Here is a 16,560-nt window from a genome sequence, read left to right on the forward strand (position 1 = left end):
TAAGTTTAAATGTACTCTCAGCAATGTGGCGCGCTGTTGTCAGGTTCACTAGTATGTACATTACAATGGACCGAGGAACTAGGCGCTGTAAATTTAGTTCTTGCCAAAAAAATATATATTACGTAAATGTCCATTTAATTGGACATCAGGTCTCAGGAGGATATAAGAACCCATAAAGCGTTTTTTAATACCCGAAACAATTGGGTATTGACGATCACAAATATCTAGTCAAATTTACATATTATTAAAGAACGAATGGGATTATTAAGAACAAATGTCCTGCATCCTAAATGTTTTTTAATTGAATTGAACCGTAGAAAGATAATCAATTATGTTTATATGTGGAGGCTTAAGCAATCTTTAGACTATGGAAAATAAAAAAATCTCGAAGAACATGTTATATAGTTTGTTAGCAGTGATGTGAACAGATGTAAAACATGTTAGTAACAGTGGGTGTGGATCGATATGTTTAGAGTAGTACAGTGCAGCTGAGTACTACCAATAACTGTTCCGAACATGAAATAATATTGAAGGCGTTGTATAGACACTTTCATTCTTTCCCACATGAACAAAATATCTAAACACAAAGATATACTCACGGCAAGGAAATAGCTATCTACGTGTTTAAATAACGGTCCTTCATCTATGTTCTTTGTCCTCGATATGTGAATCAACGTATCTACGCTAGCAGGAGCATGTTTGCGAATGAACAATGAGCTGGTTTCTTGCAGAAAATTAGGATTTATCTTCAAATAATTAATAATCTTCCTTTTAAACGGTTTTGAGATACGGTAAAACTCTGAAAAACTATTAAAAAGTATATACGATAAACGTTACTAAGACAAGATATAAATTAGATAAAAATTGATTCCTTTAGTTTGCTTTTATTGATGAAGATTGGAGATGAGTATATAAACACGCAGAATGGAACTCTACAAAACAAAGAAGAAAGTCGAAAACCTTTGGATAAGTCAAGAAATACTGGAAATCGTGGAACAAACCAAAAAAATATGGAAACAACAACCCAGATAAATACAGAAAAAAAAACATAAATTAATAAGGGACAAAATAAAAGAAACTAAGGAAAAGTGGACGATAGAAACATGCATTGAAATCTCAACTCAACATCTGGTAGAGCCCCTGTGCCAGATAAAGTTCACATCGAGCTGATCAAACTTACAGATGAAGGCAATTTAAGCGCAATAACTATCCTCTTTAACAACACATACAAAACGGAACAAAAAACGTTTTTTTATAATTACTTTGTTAACCCTTTATAATTAAACCATTTTATTAGTTTGAGCATATCTAATTTAATTTAATTCTTTAAATATTGTCTATATATACACCGGTATTTTAGGCGGTACGCCCTTCCGGTAGGGATCTATGGAGAAGTATCACCGAGCCGCAAGCCCTTATCTCTTGCCGTACTGCTCCACCATAGGCCGATCAGACACCAGCATATTCTAGTCTAAGCCGCAGATTCATTTAGAATTTTAAACTGCTGAGTTAGCCTTTTTGTTTTCTGTACACCGAGCTGGGGATCGAACTCACATCCACTGAACCACTCGCAGTGAAGCGAATGAGAACCGGCCGCCCAGCTGTGCCTTGGCTATCTGACCGACCTAATTGTCTGCGCTATATAAAATTGCAGTGTCATCGGCAAAACTTACTATCTTTCCCTGAGTATTGAGATGATATAGATCGTTAACGTAAATATTGGATAGTAGTGGTCCTAATACTGTACCTTGGGGCACACCGCATCTTAAGTGAAGTTTATTACTGTTAATATTATTTATCCTAAGAATTTGTTGTCTATTGTCCAAGTAAGACATCAGTAGATTATGAGCAGTGCCGCGTATTTCACCATTTTCTAGTGCTTCTAGTAGTTTTGGATGGCCTACAGTATCGAATGCTTTTGCCAGGACTAGAAACACACAAGCAGTAGGTTGGCTATTGTCAATTCAATTGTATATTTCATTGGTGAGTTCTAATATTGCGTCATTTGTCGATAAACCTTCATGGAATCCAAACTGCGAAGACGATATGTTGTATTTATCAAGGAAAGATCTGATTTTAAAACATTTTTCAAATATTTTTGTTAAATTGGTAATTAGTGAGATTGGTCTGTAGTTTGACAAACTTAGTTTATCTCTATAACTATATAGGAATTACAACTATTTCCTTAAATTTGTCTGGATATTGACTAGTTTTAAATATTAAATTTATTAGTTCCACCAACGGTTTGATGATTTGTTTATCTATAATTCTTATTGTTTCTGCTCTAATGTTGTCAATACCTGGTGATTTTTTCTTCTTAAGTGGTTTAATAATTCCCTCAATTTCACTTTCAGAGACCGGTCTCAAATCATGCAAAGAATGCATCACGCTGTTATATTGTGGGAAATACGATGTCGGTGGTGTTATATTCTTGACATAAGTTTCTCCAATTTCTGTAAAATAATGCAAAAGAATTGAAGATAGTTTCACCATCGATTGCAGAAGTTCCTTCTGGTGTAACTATTTCTATAATATGTCTTTCGGTTGCTTTACCTGTCAAATTTTTAACAATATTCCACAGGTTTTTGGAAACATTCTTGTTTTTCACAATTCCATTTCTAAAGTAATCTTTCTCAGCATTTTTTATTAATATATTTAGATATTTTTTATAATTGAAATATTCATTTTTTTTATTAACATTGTCAGGATCTTTGACATGTTTGCGATACAAAAGATTTTTTGTATTTATGGATTTAACCAATTCTGCAGTTATCCAATTTTGGCGCTTCTTCTCGTGTGTTTTTTTATATAATTGTTTTTTACTGTAAGTTTGTTAAGAATTTCACATAATAAATTGCATTTAACATTGACATTTTTAGAGGCATTATATTCACACCAGTCACGCTATTATTAGGTTCACGCTAGCCAGAATTAAATATTTCTCACACTCAAATTTTGTACATTGAGTGTGAGGAACGCTGGTGCTAGGTAGATGGAGTAGCTTAATAATCATGTTACCGGATCAAAATTCAAATAAAGGAGTATTCTCAGCTGAAGCTAGAAAAAAAAGACCTCATAAATTGTCTCGAAAATGGATTAATTGAAAGACGACAAAACGTACAAAGAAAAGAACTACAAGTTTGAAATAGAGACATCCAGGCAATGTAACATGGAATATAAAATATCTTAACAAAATTGAAAACAAGAAACAATCGAACAACTGTGGCACAGTAGTAATGAAATATGCATACTACAGTCGACAAGAAAGAAAGGAAAACAGTCAAAAAGTCTAGTATAATTATATTTTAATCTACAATAACGCTGTTAAAGAAAAAGAGCTAAAGCAATGGCGAGTACACTTCATTCGGAACTTCCCTGTAGATATATATTTGATTTTCTTAGCCTTATTATACAAATACTTGTCACATTGCTTATTTCTTTTCAGTTACTGCATTTTTACATTCACATTACATTTTTTAATGAAAATGTAATGTGAGAAAAAAATGAAAACGATATCAACAGATGAAAGAATTATAGATCAAAATGAAATATTAATAACATCAATGCTACAAATTTTTAGAGTTGCTCCTTTACCAAGTTAGCTGCACCTACTTTTACTTGATTGCGCCGTATTGATGGTTGCCTTTAATCTTTTTTCGAGCTATGCCTATACTTCTTTTATCTTAGTTTTAAATCAAACACTTGTCCAAAGACCTGAAGAGATAGCAAAAGAATGAAAATAAAAATAAGAAATGTGACTACACCTAAATTCCGTGTATTATAAAGATTACGGGTAAGAAGAAGTAGAGAAAGAAGAATCTTACCTTTTCAAATAGTATCTTGTATTTAACGAACCGCTACACAATTCATTTAAGAATATAAGAGATATAATTTGTCCCGATAAATAGGTTTTCAAAATTAAGAATATCACCAAAATTACTGTCACTAACAAAAAGTCTGTTGAGTTCTTGGGTAAAAAGTCCCCGATGCCGGTATGAAACACAGAGCTTACTGTAAAATAAACCGAGTTTAACAGTGCGTTTTTAGGGTTTTGGTTATCTGGATAGGTTTCTTTGGATGACAACTGAAAAATAAAAATGATAATTGTGAAAAATATAAATCCCAATAAAATTGAATTACATGTAGTTGACACTTACAGATAAAACATTTACCGCTCATATAAAGAAGCTATGTGTCCATTAGAATCAGAGAACTTCCTACCGTTTACACCTGTAGAAATGCCAATGAATTAACAACACAGCCAAGGAAACTACACCGATGGCATACCCCCGGAAGTCTTAATCCAATGTTGGAAATTTGGTTGTCTAAATTTAATACAGATATACCTAAGCATGTAACCTATTAAACCTCTTTAAACCAAATCGAAATCCTTTTCCCTTAAACAGGATAGCTATCCCTTAAACAGGATAGTCAGCAGAAAAGTCAAAGAGTTGCTGTCCATCGCCTTGCTTAGATCAGTCTACAAACTTTTCGAAAGAGTAATCTTTAAGAGAATTGGTCGAAAGCTACTTTAAGAAGTACTAATTTTACAAGAATTATGAAAGCGAAATAAAATCCATTTAATTGGGTAACAAACATCAACAGAATAGAATTCAAGGCTACTGCAAGACAATGCAAAAGTCAGAATGGCGACCTGTTAACAACAAGCAAAGATGTATTAAATAGATGGGTGGAATACTTTAACCAGGCACTTAATATAGAGGAAGAAGAAGAAAACCTGGAAGACGAAATAGATAAGGTAAGGAGCACAGACGAGAGGGAAGAGGATCCATCAACGATTCTTGAAGTTGAAGATGCAGTAGCCAGAAACAAATCACCCGGAATAGATAATCTCCCAGCTGAACTATATAAAGAAGGTGGAGATATCTTTGAATGCTCTAACCACATCTAAATTCAGCGTATAAAATATTTTCCACAGTAAAGAAGGAATTTTTTGGCTCATGCGAGATTAGACCTAATTATACTTAAGGAGAGAGGACTGATTAGGATAAAAGGGACTGTCTCGTCGTTTTTTATTAAACTAGACCTACGGAGAAGGTTTTAAAAAACGAGAAAATTATATCTGTTCTTAGACTGACAAAACACACAAGCTATACACTTGTTTCTGAGAAGGGAAAGATCGTAGGAGAACCAGGACTTGCCCTTGATATGCTAATTAGAAAGCATGTAACCCTTTTAAGGATTTGTTAGCCATAGGCGTAGCTAAAAGATATTTCTGAGAGAAAAGACACAATTATGATCCCAAATACCGAAGCGTCACTCTGGATAAAACACTCTCGTTTCTGGAGAATACCACAGTTACAATGATATATAAGCTCTAGAAAAATGTTCTAGACAGTTTCATCATTTCCACCATGTCCCATATCGTTCTTTTGGCTGTATTTCTTTCTATGACAAAAAAAGTTTCTGGGCCTATAAATGTCTCTTTTGCTCCTCCCTTGGCAAGTAGTTTCGCTTTTTCATTCCCTCCAATACCAATGTGTCCGGGTATCCAGAGTAAACTTATTTTGTTATCTTTTTTATCCGAATCAGATTCTGCAGACAGTTGCAAACTGAATTGGAGTCAATTCGATTCGATTTTAGTGTCTTCAGATCTGTTCCTACAGGTACTCTTTATTAGTTCCTGCAAGCACAACACTATAGCATAAATTTAGGATTGGAAGATAATAAAGTGATTATCTAGGCTTTCACTAAGTCTTTCCTTATACTCCAGCTTCTACTCTTTCATCAGTATTACCATTCGGATAACAAGATTGAACCGCCATTCATCATCATCATTGGTGCTACAGCCCTATAAAAGAGCCTCGACCTTCCCAAGTCTATTACGCCAGTCAGTTCTATCCATTGCCAACTGTTGCCAGTTTGCTGCGCCTATTTGTCTACCATCCTCATCTACACCATCCCTCCATCTGAGTTTTGGTCTACCCCTACTTCTACTTCCCACAGGTTGTGACATAAGGATTCTTCTAGGAGGGTTGTTCTGCTGTGATCTTGCCAGATGTCCTGCCCATCTTAGTCTTCCTATTTTTATAAAGGATACTACGTCTTTACCACCAAATATATGTTTATATCTGTGATATATCTCGTAGTTGTACCTCCTTCTCCAAACACCATTTTCACAGATGCCACCAAATATTCTTCTCAGGATCCTTCGTTCAAATATAAGCAGGAGATTTTCATCTGCCTTGGAAATGCCATTATGAGATTCATTTTATAAGACTCCTATTGCTACATGCCTTAGTCAAATAGTTCCAAAAAATACGTAACAAATTCGCAATTAACAATGAACAATACCTAGAGCTAGATATGCCATAAACCTGTGGTCCAAAAATTTCCAAATGTACACTCCGAGAACCGACAGACCGAGTCCAATATTGAGGGACATATGCATCAAAAATTGAGCAGACCCTTCAGAGATAAAAAATGAGTGCGACTGTGAACAAAAAGATGATTTTTTTCTTTTAAATCATATTAAATATCTTTTACAGCTTAATTTTATTTTTCAGAATAATATATAATAGGATAAGTACTTACGAAATACCATCCAGTGTCCTTACATAAAATATAAAAGCATGAGGTGATATACAATAAACAGCTTACAAAGTATATTGCCAAAATCATCAACAATGATGTAACTGAGATTTGATATACCTGAAAATTAAGAGTTGTTAATAGTACTGTATTCTCCTGGTTAAATAATTTGAGAGCTTGGTTTAACTGTACTTCTGCTGACCTCTTTAGAGCAGCGGTGTCGAAAGTGCAAACTGCCATGATGGTTGCCAACCTTCTTAGAGGAGATGGCACACGAAGAAGAAGAAGAATAGTACGAAGAATAGTACAGAAGAGTAGTATAGTCAAGGATTTCCACAGTTTTCACTGTATTCCTTCGTTCAACAATTCCCTCCAGCTTTTTTTATCTTGTCAATTTTCATCTTGCAGGTTTCTTCTTTCAATTGTCTCATCTACTTCATTTTTAAACAATTTTGGAGTCTTCTTCCCTTTATACTCTTAGCGGACTCCATGCTGCTTGAGTCCGCTCTTCTGAATGTCCGTAGAGTCTGGTCTTTCTTCAAATCGGTCAAGTAATTTGCTACAAGGAAGTGCATAGGGGTTTAATAGTATTACCAACGATTTCCATATTTTTCACTTCCTTTAACAGTTTTCTCCAGCTCGTTTTATCTTGTCAATCTCCATCTTGTAGTTTTCTTCTTTCCATTCTCTTATCTACTTTTAAATGATCTTGGAGTCTTCTTTATACTTTTATCGGGCTCCATGCTGACTCTTCTGAATGTCCATACCAAGCTAGTATTTCTTCATATTTGTCATGTAGTTCGCTACAAGCGAGTCAAGGCATTTTGTATTTAAACCATTTTTTATAGCATTATTAAAAATAATCAAGGCAGAATTTTGGAGACCAAACTCAATTTGTCTTCTTCTTCCTTCTTGTATGTAGGCTTTAACGCCTGTTTCATCTTCAATATTAGCCTCCTCAATAGTTTAAATTATTGCACCATCTTTTTCTTGGTCTGCTAATATTTATTCGTCCATCTGGTGACTTATCTCGTGCTAGTCGTACTATCCTATCCTCTGCCATTCTACTAATTTGTTCTTTCCACTCCTGTTTCCGTTTTATCACCCATCCATTTATGTCTTCTATATTGCATGCTCTTCTTATGTTCTCGCTTCTCTCCCTATCCAACAGACTTTTCCCGAAATTCCCTATTCCCTATTCATCACAGATATCTAAACCTTGCTTCCTGCTTTATTATTTTCCCATCAATTTCGATTTTACATCATAGTGGGTATTTAGATGTTGTCATCATCATCATTATCATCAGTCTTTTGATTTCTTTGTTTCCCATTCTGTAACCAGGACCTTTACGTACTGCTTGTATTATTTCGTCCATTATTATACTAAAGAGAAGTGTGCTTAACGAGTCACCCTGTGACTCTTTGTCTTCCAACTTCTTAATAATCAGATTATAAGGCTTTTTGGAGCTTAAATCCGATTTTAAGTTTTGCAAAACAAGTGATAGTTGAGGTAAAACTTACCAGATTTGGATAATTTGAGCCCATCACAATGTATACTACGTCAGTTACTCTATATAATCTCAGTAAACGATTAACTTTCAATAAAGCATAAAATCTGTTTGATGCTGCAATATTTTCAAAAGTATATGCCCAAATTTCTACAAATAATAAATTTCTGCTACACATTCTTACAACAGAAGCAACTTACCCATGGGTAGTAGAGACAATACGTCGAAATAAAATTTCCAGTTGCTTAATTTTGCATCCAAAATTGTTGATGTGCTTATCGATTTTTTCTAAAATAGAAATGTCGTATAATATGGATGAAACATCAACTAAAATGTGGGAAGAAAGCGTTATGGAATAAATTTTGTACCTGTTGAATATTGAAGTCAGAAAAAGGTTTAGCCCCTTACAGCATAGTGGGTCATATATGGCACAATACTTAGTTTTATACCCAACCATAGAGATCGAATTTTATGTTAAAGTATTCATGCATGACATGTCCATATAGAGCGCATGTTTTATATAACCGGTAATAAAGCGCTATCTCAATGCAGCAAAGTGAACTTTTATGAAAATTTGCAAATGGTCGCGGTCTGACAGTTGTTCATAAGAATTGTGCAATTTGATATTCAATTAACGAAGTTTCTACTGAATATTTTTGTACAAAAAAATAGCGACATCAAGGATAGACCTACAAGAAAGAATTTCTGTAAGTATTTTCACGTACAGTGAACAATGGGAAATGTGTAAAAATTACATTAAAGACGCAGCAAATAACATTCTAGGGCCGCAAAGACCACCACCACGTAATGAGTGGTTCGATGCTGAGTGCGAGGACATTACAAGAAGAAAGAACAATGCATATAAACTGATGCAGCAAAGAAGAACCCGAGAGAAAAAGAACAAAAATATAAAGATCTCAGAAGAGAAGAGAAGTACATCCATCGGAGAAAAAAGCGAACTTATGAAAATAGAATTTGGAAGAACTTGAGGCATTAAAAAAATTAAAATCAAACAAGAAAATTCTATAAAAATCTAAATAAAGCAAGAAAAGAATTTAAACCAAGGATCGGACTATGTAAGGATAAGGAGGGGCATATACTCAATACAAAAGAAGAGGTATTGAAAAGGTGGGTGGAACACTATAAAGAACTGCTTACTATCGAAGTAGAAGATCCAAATCAACCACCCCCAGGAGCAAACAACAATACACCATTGGAGCCTCCATCAATTCAGGAAGTACGGGATGCAATAAAACACCTAAAAAATAATAAATCTCCAGGAAGTGATGGTATACCCGCGGAACTTATTAAATGTGGAGGTGCTACTCTGACTAATCATATATATAAAATCATACTGAGAGCCTGGAATGAGGAACAAATCCCAGAAGAGTGGTGTATTGGGATCGTTTGCCCGCTACACAAAAAGGGCGATGAATTAGAATGTAGAAACTATAGGGGAATAACCCTCCTTAATACAGCATACAAAATATTTTCGAGTATTTTATATGGTCGCCTGAGTGAATATTCAGAGGAGCTTCTTGGAGAATATCAAAGTCGTTTTAGGCCTGGTCGATCAACAACAGACCAGATCTTTGTGCTAAGGTAAATACTGGAAAAAACCAATGAATTTAATATCGACACATACCATCTTTTCGTAGATTTTAAATCGGCCTATGATAGTGCCCTAAGAAATAAATTGTATGAAGCCATGGATGAATTCCACATCCCCGATAAACTGATAAGATTGGTTAAGGCTACAATGCGTAAAGTTGTTTGCAAAGTCCAAATACAGGGCGAACAATCACAGGAATTTGAAACGCATGTTGGGCTGCGACAGGGAGATGCGCTAGCGTGTCTCCTTTTCAACATAGCTTTGGAAAAGGCGGTCAGGGATGCCCAAATAGACAGCAGAGGAAACATTTTTAATAAATCATCCCAAATTTTGGCATATGCAGATGATGTTGATCTAGTTGCCCGCACAACACGCAAGCTAGAAGAAATGTATACCACCTTGTCACACGCCTCAAAAAATATGGGCCTGCAAGTAAATGAAAATAAAACTAAGATAATGGCATCAACACCCAACAATAGAGCCAGAAACATTGGCCACCAATTCACGGTTGATAATTCTACCTTTGAAGTGGTGGACAAATTCACATACTTAGGCTCCCTGATCACCAAGGAGAACGTCATGACGGAAGAAATCAAGCGAAGAATAATCCTAGCAAACAAATGCTATTTTGGACTGAGTACACATATGAGAAGCAGAAACTTAAGCCAAAAAACAAAAATAACCATATACAAAACCCTTATACAACCAGTGTTGACATATGGGTCGGAGGCATAGACCATTTCCAAGACAGATGAAAATCTTCTGCTTATATTTGAACGAAGGATCCTGAGAAGAATATTTGGTGGCATCTGTGAAAATGGTGTTTGGAGAAGGAGGTACAACTACGAGATATATCACAGATATAAACATATATTTGGTGGTAAAGACGTAGTATCCTTTAAGGAAGGAAGACTAAGATGGGCAGGACATCTGGCAAGATCACAGTAAAACAACCCTCCTAGAAGAATCCTTATGTCACAACCTGTGGGAAGTAGAAAAAGGGGTAGACCAAAACTCAGATGGAGGGATGGTGTAGATGAGGATGGTAGACAAATAGGCGCAGCAAACTGGCAACAGTTGGCAATGGATAGAACTGACTGGCGTAATAGACTTGGGAAGGTCGAGGCTCTTTTATAGGGCTGTAGCACCAATGATGATGATGATGATGATTTTCACGTATTTCTTTATATTTTGGTATTTTTTTATCAAAAATATGCTTGTGCCATATATGCCGCAATATGCACTGTCGAGCAAAACTCTAATAATAATTTCTAATATTTCATCATCCATCCATAGTTTTTTGCCTGTTGGTATGTGTTTTTTAGATTGTCTTATTATTGTCAAATTATTGTTTTTAATTCAGAGCACAACTTGTCAGAATCTTCTCTGTCCCACCAATGTCCATATTTTTATTCTTAAGTTCTTAATAATTAAGTTTTTATTTTTATTAAATTGTCAGTAAAATTATCAGTCCGTTTTTCTGGATGTAATGGTTCCGCAACATACATTTGAGGATTATCTTGACTCCAGATAGAGCAGTTTTGTTTGTTCTCCCCATGTGAAGGCGGGCCGCTCAAGTAGAATACCTTTACGGCTTCTCCTGTTTGTCATAAAAGGCGACTAAATGGAGCAGCTGTCCGCTCTCCACTATCCAAATTCCTAACCAGTCCCTGTGTGATACAAAAACTCCCAACTATCATACGACACTCACCCCTTACCCATCATACACGTCCTGATACCCAAACCTATACCCGAGGAGAAAACCTCTCCACTAATACAAAAACCAGTGGAAAAAACCACTGAGAACAATAATTTAGCTCTGGCAGATTTCAAAATGGTAGTAGCAAAGTGTTTGTACACAGTTAATAAAGCTGGTTTTACTACAAAAATGGGCCGTCCGTGTGGAGCTATGGAAAATTTACAAAACAAGAAAAGAAAGAGGTCCAGCAACCGATATTGCAATACAAGATGTACGAACAGACGGATATGGTCATCTTGCATTATGCTGTAGTGAAAGGCAAAGATGCAAATATTCCTGTGGTTCAAAAAGCTTCGTAAAATGCGAGAAGTTTAATGTTTTTCTTTGATTAAACAAAGATAGAAATTGTTTTCACAACTTTCAGACTGAATAATTATTATAATAAGAACGTAATAAACGTTTTTTTATTAATTTTAATTGTTGAATCTTGTTATAATGCATAGTGTGCCATATATGACACAAAAAAATAAAAAAATACAAAAAACTAACCAAGTAGGATTTTTTTAATATTTTTACCGTAATCTTGAAGTTAAGTTTGTAATCGTAGATTTTTTTTTATAAAAAAATCATGCTGTAAGGTGTTAAGGGAAAGATTTTCAGATTAAGTGTTTAAATTGTATGGTTAGTTACCTACTTAGGGAAACTGTTGTTAATAAATGTAAAAAAGGGTATACTGGAATTTTGCCTTTTTATTAGTTAATTACAATATGTTACCTGAGATTTTTTATAAGAATGACACTGCAAAATCAGATCCAGAACACATGCTATCGCTGCAAATATTTCAAGGGTATATACATAATATGGTATTTGTGTTACAAAAGCCGCATAATAAAAATGTAGGATGCAAAAAACTATCTGCGCCAAGCCATTCATAAGCTTCCAAATCTTTATCTAAAAATAGATAAGAAGTTAGCATAATTATTGGTTTCTTTTAATACCACAGACTCCATAATACACAATCATAATATCAGAACTCGTTTGGTGGTACTTTAATTGTAATGTAAATCATAAAAAAACAGTAATCAGGAATAAAGTGTTACTTTATAGTTACTGGTTATTCTCAAAGATATATCTCATCAAAAAACATTCTATACATAAAAATAACTATAATACCTTACCCAATTATATTCGTCGAAAGTATTATCTCTCAAATCTTGGTCGACTAATTTGTACAATTCATAAAAATTCGTATCTTTGACCCCGTCATCATCAATTGGTCCAAAACCTAAGAGATTCTTCATTTTTCTTAAATTCTGGACTCGCGTTTTGGAACTGTTTTGTCTAGTACTCGCCTTATTAAGGCGAATTTTAAGCGCCGTGTGCAGATATTTTAACTGCTGAGGAAAGTGTAACATTACTTTTAAAAAATCTTTTTTCTCCAGGATCCTCAGTTCGGTTCGTTTGGTCGCTCTAACGGTCACTTTAGAGGGAATATTCAGGAATAATGAAATTTCTCCTAAAAATTTAAGTGTGTAGTTAAATATTTATAGTGTGTAATCTAAAAGGATACTCGCTTTACAACAAAAGTCAATGCCATATGGACTGATTTTGACGAATGAGTAAGAGATTCTAGAATTAGAATCCAGTTCAGACACCAATCTTACTCTCATACTTTCCCAAAGAATCCTGGGCTCTTCATTATCTGCATTATTAGTTTAAACTACGAAGATTAAACTTACGAGTTTGCTATGTCTTATACGATAATGCGTAGTGACTGTCCCAAGTGGGCACGTGATATAGTTGCTAATGATTATCCCTCCTGGAGACGAAAGAGTGTTTATTGTCAGACTTCTGATTGAAAATTTTAAAATATTCTCCTAACTAAGGACGGGAGGGAATAGCACACCTGCCCACGCGAGCTCGTGGATTTCCCCAGCCTCCCATCACCGAGGAAACCATGTGAAAAACCAAAGCATTCCCATCTTCACCCTTTCCTCCTCCCATTTCCAAACCAACTCGCCAACACGCACTAGTCATGCGTGGCGTTTTAATGGCTAAAAACCCCAAAAGTTATTTTCCATGAAAGACGAAACTACTGAACGGCCCTCAGTCTACGGCAGCTCCAACACCCCCAACCAAGGTAGCGGTTGGAACAGGTTTGGAGCAGAAGAGCTGAAAAACATAAAATGGGACATCATCGGCCTCGGTGAAATAAGACGAAGAGGAGAAGCCCAAATTACTCTTAAATCAGGACACGTATTTCATTTTTAGATTTTTCACCATTTCTTCAAATGGTGGAGTAGGATTCATTATACATAGAAAGCACACACAAAATGAGGAAAATGTATTCATGATGAACTCTTTTTTCGATAAAAAGCTTCAGCGTAAATGGACGTAGATCAGCCCAGATGGCAATGTCAAAAATGAAATAGATTATATCATAATAAGCAGAAAAGAAATAATCAAAGACATCAAAGTACTCAACAAATTTTCAATAGGAAGCGACCACAGAGTAATTCGAGCTAAGATGCTATTAAACGTCAAATTGAAAAGAACAAAGATGATCCTAAAAATAAGAAAAAAGATATGGGTTGCCCCAGAAAACAACGACCTGTATGAAGATACACTAACCAGACATATACAAGACTTGCAAGACGAAATACAAGATGTAAAGCAAGCAAATGATGGCATAATGGAGGCTCTAAAAGAAACGGAAAGGGAGTGCTGCCCGACCGTTCTGACCCATAAAGAAAAACTAAGCCAAAATACCAAAGAGCTAATAGGTAAAAGAAGACAGCTGACGAAAAAATACGACTCTAACCACACAATAATGAAGAAATTAAATAAACATATCCTCCGGTCAATCCAAAAAGTAGTTAAGAGAAAACAATACAAGAGAAATAACTAAAATAATTCAAGAAAACAAAAGTTTAAGAAGAAAAGTGATATTTTACTCAATGTGATGTGTCAGCTCTGATCACTGTTTTTTGTTGTATGCCCTATCTCATATGAGAGATTTGTAAAATGGCGTTTTACAACAATTTTGAAGTATAACCACGATGGTTCCAGTTTGTAAGAAACCGTTTCCAGGTTATTTTAACAATATTTTTGATTTACTTCTAGTTTGTACATTTAAACAATAAAACGTCTTATTACAGTCTACAATTAAGGAACATTTTAGTAAAAATAGAACTATAAAAAATACAGGTGGGTGATTTATGGCCTACCTTTATGTATTTAAAAACAGTTAAGATATTTTACGACCAGCTACGCAGATGTCGGATCATATTACAACTTCGGGTTTTGGGTAAATAAAAAAACTGATATCCCGGTGTAAATTGAAAACATTTTGAAAAATTTGTAAGATATTCAACGAAATCTCGATTTTTATTTGTAGTAAATATACATTAAAAAAGAAATATATTGCATAGAACTACGATACAGAGGCGTACTCTCTTTTAATCATAAAGAAATATATTAGGGCCGTATTAAGAGAGAAATATGTTTTGGCGATATTTAAAAAAAACTGTAACATCCATAAAAATACAATATAACATTTGTAAAGATACTCACCGAAGATTGTTCCCGTTCCAAAGTAAATAACCGGACTTTCTTCATCGTCGTCATGTAAAATTTCAAGCGCGCCATCCTCTATGCACACCATACCACTCTTGACCACGTACTGAAAATAGATACTTTCGCCAGCCGGTAGGATAACCGTCTTCATTTCTGACGAAATGTTTCTTAAGATATATTTCGGAAGACTATTCAGCAACAACGACCTGTGCAGAAGTCCACAATTCAGGTCGTAGGCAATATCTTGCTTGAGACATCGTGGTAGCGCGTCAAGCAGAGATTGATCTTTGAATTGTTTGTGTTCTTTCATGGAAAAATAATTGTCTGCTGTTTGTTTTATGAGCGGATGTGAGCCATTTAGATATTTCTTTACATTTTTTATCTAAAATATTGTATAAGACTATTAAAAACTTATAACACATCTCAGAGAATGACAGGGAAACCTCTAGCATATCTCCGTCTTAATATAGTAATAAGAAGTACATAGTTACAGTCCTTCCGCTGGATCTTTGCACAAGTATAACATTATTCACGAATTATTTTTTATATTACGTTCTTTTCCTACTCACAGAAACTAAAAAGTCTGTCCATACACAACAGCAAATATCAAACAGAGATTGCCATAAGACGATGGTCGGTGATTGATTTATCATCATCATCATCATCGTCAATCTGTATGCGTTCACTGCTGGGCATAGGTCTACCTCAGCTCTTTCCATCTGTCTCTGTCTTGTGTGACTTGAATCATCCATACGATCGACTAAAAAGACGATGTCATCTGCAAATCTAAGATGACTGAGCTTCTTTCCATTTATGTTGCCGTATGTCTCCTTGCCGTATTCCTCGCTGTATAAAAAATATATTTGTTTCTTGTTCAGATAGTCTTACGCTAGCTGTGGCATTTTGGTAGATATATTTTATTATGTTATTGTAGCAATAGTTCTTTCGGCATTCTGTCAATGCTTTTAACAAATATCAGTGCCAATGATTTGTTGTATTTTACAGACTTCTCTATCAGGTTCTTTATCACTAGTAAGTGGTCGTTAGTGCTGTATCCCGATCTAAATCCAGCTGATAGAAGTCTAATTTAGCGTCCAGTCTTTTTTTGATAATTTTTGTGAAAAGTTTATATATGTGCGAAAGAAAACTGATGAGACGGTAGTTATTTAGATCTGTTATGTCTCCTTGCTTGTGTAATAAAATAGTGACTGCATTGTTCCATTGAAAAGGAGTTTTTCATTGGTAGATGCATTCGGTGAAAAGCTTAGCCAAAGCCTGGATAATTTTATTTCCACCTAGTTTGATCGCTTCGTTCACTACTCCTTCACCGTCAGGGGATTTGTTATTTTTCATTTCTAAAAGTGCCGTTTTGATTTTGTATGGAGTTATTTCTGGCAATAATTCTGATCTCTGGTTTGTGATTTTGGACAGGGACTGATCTTGCTTTTCGTCGGTGTTCTCATAGATTTCGCGATAAAAGGATTCAACAACCTCAATGACTTTGATTATATCAGTGGTAATGTTTCCATCTTTGTTTTTTATTTTGTACATATTTTTCTTGCCTGTGATTGATTCACCTACTGGCAATTGTAAGTTTTGTTTTGACAGAGTTT

General features: G+C 35.0%; 1 protein-coding gene across 2 annotated transcripts in view; it reads right to left on the reverse strand.

Moving 5' to 3' along the window:
• The window catches only part of LOC140450118 (uncharacterized), a 68,644-nt gene that overhangs the window by 39,464 nt on the left and 12,620 nt on the right, over positions 1-16,560 (reverse strand). For both annotated transcript variants that reach the window (XM_072543554.1, XM_072543553.1), the window contains exons 4-11: positions 14,945-15,329; positions 12,550-12,887; positions 12,146-12,322; positions 8,261-8,348; positions 8,074-8,210; positions 6,556-6,672; positions 3,825-4,084; positions 600-807 (exon numbers count right to left, since the gene is read on the reverse strand). In XM_072543554.1, coding sequence (XP_072399655.1) covers positions 600-807; positions 3,825-4,084; positions 6,556-6,672; positions 8,074-8,210; positions 8,261-8,348; positions 12,146-12,322; positions 12,550-12,887; positions 14,945-15,329 — 1,710 coding nt within the window. The remainder of the gene's footprint in view (positions 1-599; positions 808-3,824; positions 4,085-6,555; positions 6,673-8,073; positions 8,211-8,260; positions 8,349-12,145; positions 12,323-12,549; positions 12,888-14,944; positions 15,330-16,560) is intronic.

The sequence above is a fragment of the Diabrotica undecimpunctata genome, chromosome 9 (genome assembly GCF_040954645.1).
Source record: "Diabrotica undecimpunctata isolate CICGRU chromosome 9, icDiaUnde3, whole genome shotgun sequence".
In the NCBI taxonomy this organism is placed as follows: Eukaryota; Metazoa; Arthropoda; class Insecta; order Coleoptera; family Chrysomelidae; genus Diabrotica; species Diabrotica undecimpunctata.